The following is a 12,695-nucleotide window of genomic DNA, read 5'->3' on the forward strand; positions in this document are numbered from 1 at the left end:
GATATAATAGTTATGTTTAAAGTTTGATCAAAGGTATATCAAGTTTATTTTGTTCTACAGCATGGTCTCTAATTAAGGGATGTAGAAAACCCATAAATCTGAATTTTCTAAGACAAAGTTTCAGAAACTCAAGTTTTCACATAAAAGCATCTCATGGCTCTGCGTTCATATTTCTATTCCCAGAGTGTCGAGATCCCAAAAAATACCAAAATTGTGTCTTTAAATGTCGGCTGCAACTGCAGTTACAAATGCCTAGGCTCCACCACGGAGACACTTGTAAACCGGATAGGCAAGGTTTACCTCCCCACCACATCCAAACCAACCAACCACAACCACTGTGGACACAACAGTTGGCCAGAGGCCCACCCCTATCTCCACCCATGTGGAGTCCCCAGAATTTGGGGAGAAGGGGAGGGAGGAAGCAGAGCTGACCTATGCTTCCTTTCTCAGGCCAGGCTCCCAGGACAGCGTTTCTTCTTCTGTCTGGTTGGGCCAAAGCTCCACACAGGCACCCAAGGACTAACTGGAGTCCTTGTTGGCAGTCTAAGCAGAAAGGTCAAGGGCTCAGTGGGCATAAATGGTGAACTATTCTCTCATCTCAAAAGAGGATCCCTCCAGTACAGAAAGAGAAATCTCACAGGCAGGTAGGTCAGTGTGAAGAAGGCTGCACTGGTTTTGTCCTGTGATGTATTTCTTCTGTGGAAGAATAGAGAATAGATAGTCTCCATGACTATCATTCTGCCACCTTTCAAATGGTCTATGGTTTCCTCTCACAACCTTGGAAAAAAGTCAAACTCCCACACTATTGCATTTGCACACATTGTCAACTGTGTAAACATAAAATACATTTCTGATGTCTAAAAGCTGGAGAGAAGTTACCAGTTTGAGTGAAGATAGCAGAAACAAAAAGGTACCGTAACAAATCTATCCCCATGACTTTAAACCTAATGGGAAACAACTCTGTTTTCAGTCAGCGTTTTACAAATAAATTAATAAATAATTAAGTTGCTCTTTGGGGTCAGTACTTTTTGTTATATGTTTGCCTAGAAGAAAGGGGCTGGTGTTCCTAGAGGCCAGTCCAATAAACAAATAAATTAATTAATTAGTGATTAGAAATGGACCAAATAAAAACCCTGGAACTGAATATCCCCCAGAAGCTTGGAATTGTCTAGATCCAAACTTGAAGCTTATGTTAACCTCTTATAGAAACAGTTCTTTATAAAAATAGGTGAGGGAAATCTTCAAAACCTGAATATATATAAATCAGTAAGTCTCAATAATATGAATCTTCAACTGTAACAATGACTTAGCTATTTGGAAAATTCACCAGATCTGTGACAATTATTTATTGATTAGAAACCATGAAAAACTAGGAAGATACCAGAGGACTGAAAAAAATAAAATAAAACTGTTGTTCTTATATTATAAAAGGAAAGAAGAGTCACTTTGACATTTACCGTACAGTAAATCTAACTTTAACTCCTAGCAAAACAAAGTAAGAAAGCGAGAGAGAGAGAGAGAGAGAGAGGAAAAGGAAACAACCAACCTCCCGCCCCACAATCTGAAAAGTCTGATTAATATTAATTGTATTTATATAATGGCCCTTGAAAGAATGGTTGGCCTTGGTTGCCAATAAATAAAGAAATATATATGATAGAAATACCACCACCTTAAAAAAGAATACATAGAGGGGTTCAACTTTTAAAAGGGAAAGAAAGTGATTCAAAAAGAAGGTAATGGTAATTATAGATGGGATTCTGAGCAATGAATATCAAGTGTTTATAAAGTACATATCATGCCAACCATATCTGATTGCTCTTTTGCTTTTAATATTTATAATTACAAAATTACAATAAACTACATGTAACAGATCTGGAATTTAACAATATTTGATACAAGGTCTCAATAAGTTAGTTTATTGAGCTTGGATATAAATATTGTTAACTAGCTGAGGCATTGCTAGGAAAGTATAATAAAAAATGGTCATGTACTGAGTTGGGATACATATTTAGTGGGATGCGTTAGGTACTGGTGTTAGGCCAGATTTTGTTTAACATTCTGAATAAGTCAATGAAAGAAAAGATTAACAGCATATTAATGAAATCCACAAAAAAGATTAACTTGGAAGGTCTTATGAGCACCAATGAAAATACAAAAATAATACAAATGGACCTAGACTGGTTAGAAATATGGGCAAGAAATAACAAAATGAGATTCAACTTGGGAAAAATTAAAAGTAACCCCAGAACATCTGGAGAAAATATATTCTGAAATACAGATATTCAAAGAAGGGAGAAAACTCGACAACAATAGCGAAGAAAGTGATCTTCAATTGTAGTGTAACAAATTAGATGAGAGTTTGCAAGAAGATATGGGCTTTCATACACTAAAGCTTCATATCACAGGACAGAGACTCTAAATGATATGGGTGAAATAGCACCCAATATATTGTATTCAATTCTGGGCACTTAAATACCAGAAAGATGTGCATAAGTTGGCAAGAAGATAGAGAAGAGGAACATAAAATGTTTAGTGGGATGGTGGTACTGATTGATGAGAATTTGAAAAGCTAAGCAATGCTTAAAGATTCTACCAGCTTGACAATTACAATTGTATTTGGAAGGGTTTAAATACTAGGAGGGAGATAGAGCTGGTTGGAATATTTTTGAAAAGTGATAAAAATACAAATAAAAACATTTTTGTCTAAATTTTCCCACACAAAATCTCAAGTTTTGGGCAAAAACCTGAAAACTATCACTCAAAACTAGAAAAGTTTTGGCCAAGAACCTAACATTTTGATTCAGAAATACTTCTGCAGTGTCTCATGGCAGGTGTAGTTTTGTTGCCTAATGCCCCAATGGGTCTGGTTCAAAGGATGGACGACAATCATCATGTACCCCCTTCTTACTGCCGCAATGCATCACGAAAGTTCCAAGATGTTCCATCTTGACAAAGTCAAAATTTTCTTTAGAAACAAGATACTTTTAACAAAAAATCATGTTTAGTCAAAAATCCAGTTTTCCACTGAAATATGGTTTTGATGGAAAATTTTCAAAGAGCCCTAAGACGGACAGGAAATACTGTGAGTGATGCAAGCGGTGTTACTAGAAGTAATGGGCTGAAAGCCCCCAAAAGAAAATATAAAATGAACTATTATTATTTACTGGGTGCAAGTATGTTCAGCATGTACAGAGGACGATATAGTCTCTGTCCAAAGATATCAACCACAGATCACACACAGGGCCAAATTCAGCAGCACTAGCATAAGGAAGATGCTTGCTCCAAGACAGGTAATAGTTAGTCCTGATCCACTAACATGTTTAAGTTCTCCACACAGCTAGAAATCAGTGCATTATACAATTGGAAAAGTGTGATTTTCACATTTCCAAAGTGCTATAGCACTTGTGTCTGGCTGTAAAAGGTCCTGAGATATCAGACTTCATATCTTAATTATGCAAAAGGATATTTTAAGTATTTTTAAGACATTTTAAAATTTAGTAGTTAACATTGGCATCTGCTTGTGAGGCTTTTGTACATGGATTCATGGTATTATTTGATTTTACTGGAGGGAAGGAGACTAAACAAAATAGAATAAATAACTTTTTTTCAGAGTCTCTGTGAGGTTATAAAATATGCAGCCTGCACAGTTTACATGATAGGGTGGTGTGGTATCAAGGTTTTGTATACACTCATTTAGGATGTCCTCCATGGATATATAATTGATGGTTTCATTTGTGCATTTGCCAGTTCTGAATCATGTCCCAAATTTATGCTGATAAAAGTAGTTTTATACGACACAATCATGCTTGTCTCTTTTCCTATAGATAGATAGTGTGTGCTTGTGTGCTATATATTTCTCTCTCACTGTATCTTTGTCTATTTCCCAGTACGTATCTATATCATGGATACAGAGATAGGGAAGGAGAGAGAATGAACAATGAGAGAGAGATTGTGTAGAGCACACACACATACATGCTCACTATATGTAGGATAGATATAAGGAAAGAGACAAAGAAGATAAGGCAATGTGGTATAAAGCTGATCTATTGGCATGAATTTGGGATGGCCACATTATATAGATAGATAAAAAAATGTGTGTATGATCCATCTCTCTCTCTCTCTCTCACACACACACACACAATGTACTAAGAAAGGAATCTCATTGTACACCTATAGTAATGAAAGTTGCCACTAAGAATGTGTCTTCTTATAATAACTAAATTGTACATTAAAATATCACTCCAGAACTGTTATAAAATAATACTGGAGAAATTTCTAGGCTGCTACCATTCAAGGCTGTGACATTGTGCTGGAATCTGGCATCCAAGGAGAATCAAGATTGCAGTCATAAAATTTTATGAAGAATGAGTTAGTTTTTTGCCATTCCTACCTGTCTTTACAATCTTTACTCATGCCAACCGTCTCCATAGATTAGTGTGATTATAAACAGAAGAGAGATGAAGAGGCAGCCAAAATACTCTGTATTGAAAGGTGAAAGCAGTACATCACACTACAGTATTTCACAGTGTATGAAACACATTAACAGTGACATTCCATTCTCATGGTAAAGATGCACTTTCCTAGCAGCCACTTAACTTAATATTCTTATTCAAAATATGCCTTGCATGAATGTCACTGGCTGCCTTAAGATGCTGCTCTGGGATAACAGGGAGACAGGTAAGAAGCAGCCTCATAAAACCTATTTGCAAACAGCTGACCACACTATCAATATATAAGTGGTCACTTTCATATTATCAGAATAGTGTCATTTCATACTGTTGTAATCATGTTCTGTGGATAGCTAGTCTCACAGGGACTTGATATATACTAAGCAAATTAAAAATTAAATAATAGCTCAATCAATATTAACATATTTCCCTGAATCTTTAGAGAAAGACTATTCAGGCCAAAATATTCAGCCCAACTGTTCATTTATAGGTCGAACATTTTAATATCTGAGTTTTGTGTGTGTGAGAAAGAGAATAGATAATGCCTTTTACAACCGCATATACAACAGACTGTTCTACATCTCCGTCTCCCTCCTTCCTCCCCTCTCCCCCGCCATGCTTGACCATGTACATGGTCTCCTCTCATAAGCAATGAAGTCAAACTCCAGAAAAACACAAGTTGGGATACTAGGAGTTTCATCCTGCACTCTGTGAAGTCAATGACAAAGCTTCCATTGACACCACTGGTGCAGGATCAGGCTATAACACAGGGTGGAGACTCAGCATATTCCCAGGTATATGAAAATGTATTACTTTTTTTAGCACGTATGTACTATACATTTTCATTTGAACCAGTAGCACAATCTTCCTTAGGGTGCAATGCAAAGGATGAGTCTATGAAGCAAACTTAACTATGAACATATAATTGTCTATCTTACTCAATATCCTTGACAATTAATTTAAAAACACAATGAACTTAAAGCAAAGACAGACAGTACCAATCCCACAAAAGATAACAAATACACATATATTATATGTATTATATCCTGCCTCAGGATCCGCTGGTGTGGATTTCATTACCTGTGCACAAACTTACTGAATTCATTAATGGGCAGTATGCTGTGTAGCTAAAATTTATTTCTCCTGCTGTCTGGAATGTCCACTCCTCATCTCTGCAAAAGATGTCAGGCTTGGGCAGATGACCTGTAAAGCTCATGTGAACTGAAGTCAGTGGAACTACTCATGAGAGTAATTGCTAAGTCCAGCAGTAAGTGTTTGCAAAATCAAGCCTTAGGATTTGTAACTGGATTAGGGTACAAGTATGCTATAACTAGGATCCCTGACATGATTGTTTTTATAAGTGTATACGGAGCCTCAGAAAATTGTGAGCAAATAAAAACAGGGATCTAGAATGGAAATTTTTATTCATCCTTAACTATGCCTGTTGCTGCTGCTACTCCTGTTAAAATGCTTTAACTACTGGACTAAAACAATCCAACTGTCTGAGACATAGTCGTTGTTAAACAGCTAAGAAATCAACAATGTTTTAAAATATTGACTCTGTTTAACAATAAAAAAAGAGATCTTTCAGCATGTGGTAAGTCTTATGTTGTAGAACATTTAGGACAAGATGACTCTGTATTTAAAACAATGAAACGTAGTCTCCATTTAGGGTAAAGTGCCTTGCTCATCTAATCTCTTTTAGGCTTGTGAGACATGATGAGGTAAAATGAAAATGATAGGAGGGAAATCTAAATAAAACCAACATGAAAATAAAAGGAAACCGAAACACTTACACAAGGTTCTGGGCATCATGAGATGTTCCCAAGAAGTTTTTCATAACAAGTACTACTTGAAATGTATGTGAGGAACAGAAACTAAAAGATGAAGAAAGTTATCACTGATATTAAGATAAGAAGTTATTGGTATTATAGTTGGAAATTTGAAATCATCTCAGATAAGATCTTTTAATTCCTCATGCTAAAACCAGATGCTTCATCAGAATTAATATATACAAATTATTCTGAAAACAGTTTAAAAGAATTTTTTTTTAATTGAATCTTATAGGGAAACCACTGGGTCCTTCAATGTAAAAATGACTTCCAATAGCCAATGCAGGTCTGGGTATTACATTCTACCCTTACAACCTGAGAGGAAATAGCTTTCAACTATGGCCTTCAATGTCAGTCAAAATAATGCATAATATTTATAAACCTCTGTCAAAAATTTTTAAAACTGAAGATGCAAAAGTAAAATTAGTCCCCAAGAGACACTTCATACAATACATATTTTACATGATCTTTTGGACTGAAATCTAATAGGGCTTTAGTCGTTCCACCTGTGAGTTTTAAGTAACAATTTTTTATAAATAGATGTAGCCAGTGTTTCAGTTGTGAGAATTTTTGCTCCAGATGAAACCAAATGCAATTATTTTTATTAATATGGAGGTTAGTTTGTTAAAACTAATGTATAATGTCTTAATCTTTTATGTCAAAAGGTAAATTTGGCAACATACTAATGCATGACATTCAACAACAAACCACAGAGGTTACTGCTTTTCTGGCCTGAACAGGTTAATTCATGGTTTCAGAGGGTACGTCTTCACTACCCGCTGGATCGGCGGGTAGCAATCGATTTCTCAGAGTTCGATATATCGCGTCTCATCTAGATGCGATATATCGAACCCCAAACGCGCTCCCGTCGACTCCGGAACTCCACTGGAGCGAGTGGCGGTAGCGGAGTCGACGGGGGAGCCGCGGACGTCAATCCCGCGCCATGAGGACGGGTAAGTAATTCGAGCTAAGGTACTTCGACTTCAGCTACGCTATTCACGTAGCTGAAGTTGCGTACCTTTGATCGACCCCCCCCCCAGTGTAGACCAGGCCAGAGTAGTAGCCGTGTTAGTCTGTACCCACAAAAAGAACAGGAGTACTCGTGGCACCTTAGAGACTAACAAATTTATTTGAACATAAGCTTTCGTGGGCTACAGCTCATTTCTTCGGATGCATAGAATGGAACACACAAAAAGAAGATATTTATACGTACAGAGACCATGAAAAGGTGGAAGTAGCCATTGCTCTTCAACCAAAATCACCTGCTTTTTTTGGGGGTGAGTGTGTGAAGAAATCCCATGATAGTAAAGAATTAAATACTCAGACCCAAGTGAAATGAGCAATTTTTGTGATATACATTTTGAAGACTTTTGCTTGTTAATCTGATTCTTAAAAATAATATCTGAATTATACTCAGGAAGGAAAGCAATGGGGAATGAAGAAAGGTATTTAGGAACAATGTGTATGATGTGGAAGAAAGAGGAGAAACAGAATAACTCCAATGTGATTTTCCCCCAACCCTCCTATTTTGACTTTATTGTTGAGAATGAAAACCTACCAATTCCTCAGTGTAAAGGAGTTTTATATACAGCTTCATTATCTCAAGTCCAGACCCTGCAAAGTGATGAAGTGCCAGGGCTTCAATGGGAATTGAGAACACTGCATCTTCCAGGATTTGGGCTCTTAATGGAGAAAAGAGTGATGTTGAAAAAAAATGATATATGCTCTATAAAATACCATTAGAGAATAATATCAATTGATAGCTCAACTGTTTCCCTAGCACAGGAAAGTGAGAGTTAACCTGTGTACCCAGAGTTTTTTTTGTTTTTGTTTTGTTTTAAAAGGAGAAATAACTCTGCTTTGGGGAACTGGTTTGATAGATCTTTGAAGGTCTTCAAAACTCTCAGTAATATGTTATTCACTAAAAATATTCCCATAATTCTGCTGTCTCCCATCATTCCCTGCCTCAAGATTCATCTGTCAACTTTGATGCATCTTTTAAAGTACCCTTCCAAGCCTTAAAAACCATGACTACAGACCACAGAAGAGAACTCTTTGCTTTGAAACTATCTGATCAATCAGTAGATCATTTACCTGCAAGCATTATTTGGTGAAGCTAATGCGGCACATCAACCAGCAGCATCTGAAGGCTGAGGCAGCAAAACGTCAACAACAAATTGTCATTGGCATTCCATTTATGAACCTTCAAACAGCATCAGATCTTTTCCATGGGAAACCAGATCAGGTCAGACTGGAGCTGAATATTTCTTAACAAGCTAACCATCAAAAGAACTTACGTTTTGAATAAAAAGGCTATCATTTGTTGATTTGAATATCAAAGGGATCCACTGCAAACTCCCAGTCTAGAAAAACCTCCCTAAGCTACACCAGACAGGTGTTTAATAATCTATTATTAAGGCACTATTTTAGGTTACTCAGAATTATAAAAAATAGCTGTAACTGTGAAGCTGCAAATGGGACTGCACAAAGAAATGAATGCTATTAACATACTATTAACAATTCAAAAGAATGAGTTGACATACCAATCAAACTTGTTAATTGACTGTCAATGGCCTGTCCCTGAATATACAACATGACTGCATTATATATTTCAAATGCTGACAGGAAGACAGTTTCATTTGCATTAACTTCATAAACTGATCAACAACCAAACTGCCACATACATTTATAATGGGAAGCTGAATCATTTCAATATTCATGGAGCTCTGTAATTGTAAATTAGGTACTGGCAAACAATACAATACTGTACATACTCTAAAATATCCTAAATTTCCCTGACCTACTTTCCTTTTTATTTTAAAAGAACAGTGGAAAAAAGTTGCGTCTTACAGAGATGATTATTACTTTAATTTATGGTTCATGCCTTAAGCAAAGTTTGTTTGCAATCTAATTTGCAACCATAGTTTATAACTCTACTTTAGATGCATAACTGGGCTACAATATATGAGGCATGCAAGGTGATGCAACATTTTTCTTCCCTTAGTTCTGTGATCTGTAAACACCATTAACAATCACAGAGTAAATTTAAAAACAAAATGGTGAATGAAAATCTGTACTGCTTCCTTGCTATGCCTCAAAAGTAACCAGTGACAAGAGAACTCAATTTTAAAGTATTAAAAACTGAGTTTTTTCCCCAATTGAGAGGGGAAAAAAAAGAATGAAAACCCCAAAAACCAAAATGAAAAACAAAACTTACTTTCTTCCCCCAGATACTAGAATCTAAACTTGCTGCCCTCAAAAGCCACATCTACACTAAGAGTTTTCTAAACGCGTCTTTCAATTGCTCATACAAGTTCAGCTTCATAGGAGTTAACCAATGTTAGGAGCCCTAGAATAGATGAGCTGCTGGCTGTTGGAGCCATTTTAACAAGGATCTGAGTCCAGATACGTGTCATAGTGCTTAACACAGCAGCAGCAGTGGTGGTCCTTCTAGATTGTGGCTCCAAACATTGCTACATCCTGTGAAGCTTAACTGGTGTTGGTAACAGTGGGCAGAGACATGACCCAACACTCTTCAGTTCTCTTAGTGTCTTCCTTCATCAGAACTTTAGGGCCTGATCCTGCAACACTTACTACCTTGCACAATACCTACTGCAGAGCATGGTCCTACCCAAGTCAACTGAGACAGCGCTCAATTATAGTCAATAGGATTATACCTAGCATTAAGCACTCTGCTTATTTATATGTATTTGTAAGGTAGAGTTCTTACACAGTAGAGATCAGGGCAGGAACTTACTTGTTTATAAAATGCCATGTGTACATATAGCAATCAATAATAATACATCAGTCTGAGGGTAGGTCCATACTTACCCGCCGGGTCGACGCGGAGAGTTCGACTTCTCGGAGTTCGAACTATCGCGTCTAATCTAGACGCGATAGTTCGAACTCCGGATGCGCTCCCGTCGACTCTGGCACTCCACCACCGCGAACGGCGGTGGCGGAGTCGACGGGGGAGCCGCGGACTTCGATCCCGCGGCATCAGGACGGGTAAGTCAGTCGAACTAAGGTAGTTCGACTTCAGCTACGCTATTCACGTAGCTGAAGTCGCGTACCTTAGTTCGACCCCCCCACCAGTGTAGACCAGGCCTGAGAATCAACAAAATGAAAATTAATAGAAATAAGTGAGGATTAAGGGGTTGTTTACATGGTGCAGCAATGCAAACTACACGACTTTGAATTCTAAATTGCACTAACCTGTTGCGCATAGTACTGACTATTGTGGCAGAGCTCTGACCTTGCCCCCCGTGGGTCCTGCGCTTCTAAGCGGTTTATGCTAGCCTCAGTGGCTCACTGTGACCCTCCACGTAGCCCTTCTCTCTCTAGGGCCAGGGTTACAGTCTACTGAGCCCTTTTCATCATAGGCCAGCAAGGAGGTTGGTGAGAGAACTCCCACAGTCTCTGTTGTCCCTGGGGGCTTATTTCAGAACAGTTTAGCCTCCTGTCCTGACAGGGGCCTGACTTCTCCTCCCAGGAGATGTTCCTGTAGTGGTGGGTTGGGGGGAACCCGGGCCCACCCTCTACTCCGGGTTCCGGCCCAAGGACCCTAATGGTAGCAGCTGTTGGCAGCCAACCTTTCACTGCCAGAGTTGCTACATTTCCCTGGGCCACTTCCCCACAGCTCTCCTGCTTCTCCCTTCTTCACCCTCACCTTAGGGCTCCCTTACCGATGGTTTGAGGGTGTCTTCATTAACCAGCCCTTCAGCTGCACTTACTCTCCTCTGGCTCTCCTCTGCCTGACTGGAGTGAGCCCTTTTTATAGTATCAGCGGGGCCTTAATTAGAGTCAGGCGGTCAGATTAGCTTAATGGCCACACCTGACTCTTTGCACATTACTTAGAGTCAGGTGTTCTCATTAGCCTGGAACAGCCCCTGCTCTGGTCAGTCAGGGAACAGAAAACTGTTAATTCAGTGGCCAGTATATCTGCCTTCTGCTATTCAGCTGTACCCAACTGGCCTGGGTTTATCACACTATGTTAAAGACCAGGGAACTTTTAGTGTGCAACAGCAGAGCGTACATGGGCTGGTTAGTGTGCAACGCATTAGTATGCTTCAAAATTCCTCTCCTCCCCACTGCCACACTGTGTAGATAAGCTCTGAAAAGTCACGGAGTTCCGAAAGTGGTGCGCTGAAGGCTGGATAGGAATCAACCTAAAATTCAAGAACTGTCTGGTCAATAACACTCCTTTTAAATACCTACATGATCTGGAGGAACTATGAGTAAGTTTTTAGATGTCTCAGCACTAAATTAACATTGTTCTTCACCCCCAACTACTACTTTCATCTTGTCAATGCAGCAGTCACTTCCCCAGCTTTAAAATTATTTGAAGTGCAGTCTAACGCCACACAGTACCATAACTATATCAATATCGCATAAAGTTCCATTAAATCTACAGCCTGGACAAACTTTTCCTGCATTTCCTTCCAAATAAATCATATCCAAGGATAAGTTCTTTGCTATATTTTTGCTATATTTTAGACACTATTATGTCTGTAATAGAAATATAAGACTAAAAGAGAAATAAGAAATGATCACTACTATTGTAAAGGCAATTAAAAGGTAACGTGGAAAGATTAACAAAAAGAAATATAAATTCTTGGAAATGCTGAACATAGTGGAAGTGCTGGGATGATGGTAGTCCCAAATCATCCTAAATTATACCCTTGGAAGGTTACTTATACTACAGATTAGATATTAGCTTTGATATCTTCCCCAAAGTATAACTGTCAAACGGAACAACATCACCTGATGGTTATTGCTAAGTTCTTACACTGACAAAACATAGATCATTAAGGCTTCAACATTCTTTCATGTAATCAATGTAACATATGCAATACCTGATGACAAGCGTTTCATATGTAGAAAATGTTAAGCTAAAGAAGAACAGCTCCTCAATGAAAGGATGAAATCTGTATAAAACCAGCAATCTTAGAAAAGGATTGGCTGTGGAAATGGTCAAGCCAAACAAAAGATAACGATAGCTAACTGATAGTTTTTTCTGAATTCAGAGCTCCTTTGTTGGTTTATGAACTCCAAAAGGTGGCTAAACTTCAATTGTGCCTGTAGCAAGTCAGCTGTCTCTCAAGCACCCCCTTGTGGCCAGAGGTCACTGTGGCATCCTGCCTCTGTTTCCCCTCTTGGTTGCTCAATATCTCCACATAACAGTCTAAATTGTAGCTTAAAACATTTCCTTCTGGGAACCAATTTATTTAATCTTTACACACACTGACCCTTCAGGCCCCATTCTCATTTCAGTGTCCCTTTTGCCCCTTGGTAGGGGTACCCAGGTCTCCATCCTGGAGCAGGGTTTTAGTTCATCATCTCTCAAGCTTTCCCTGGCTGGACCTCAGTCTTCAGGCTCTGACTTCTAAACTTCCTCTTCTTCCTACCTTAGCAG

At 38.4% G+C, this 12,695-nt stretch overlaps 1 protein-coding gene across 8 annotated transcripts in view; it reads right to left on the reverse strand.

Moving 5' to 3' along the window:
* Positions 1 to 12,695, reverse strand: part of DPH6 (diphthamine biosynthesis 6) — a 403,785-nt gene that overhangs the window by 122,644 nt on the left and 268,446 nt on the right. Inside the window, exon 13 of one of the 8 annotated variants that reach the window (XM_045016409.1) lies at positions 571 to 696. The exons of the other annotated variants lie outside the window; for them this stretch is intronic. Coding sequence (XP_044872344.1) covers positions 586 to 696 — 111 coding nt within the window. The 3' untranslated portion in view covers positions 571 to 585. Of the gene's footprint in view, positions 1 to 570; positions 697 to 12,695 lie in introns of those variants that run through there. 8 annotated transcript variants of the gene reach the window in all.

Source organism: Mauremys mutica, chromosome 4, assembly GCF_020497125.1.
Source record: "Mauremys mutica isolate MM-2020 ecotype Southern chromosome 4, ASM2049712v1, whole genome shotgun sequence".
Taxonomy (NCBI): Eukaryota; Metazoa; Chordata; order Testudines; family Geoemydidae; genus Mauremys; species Mauremys mutica.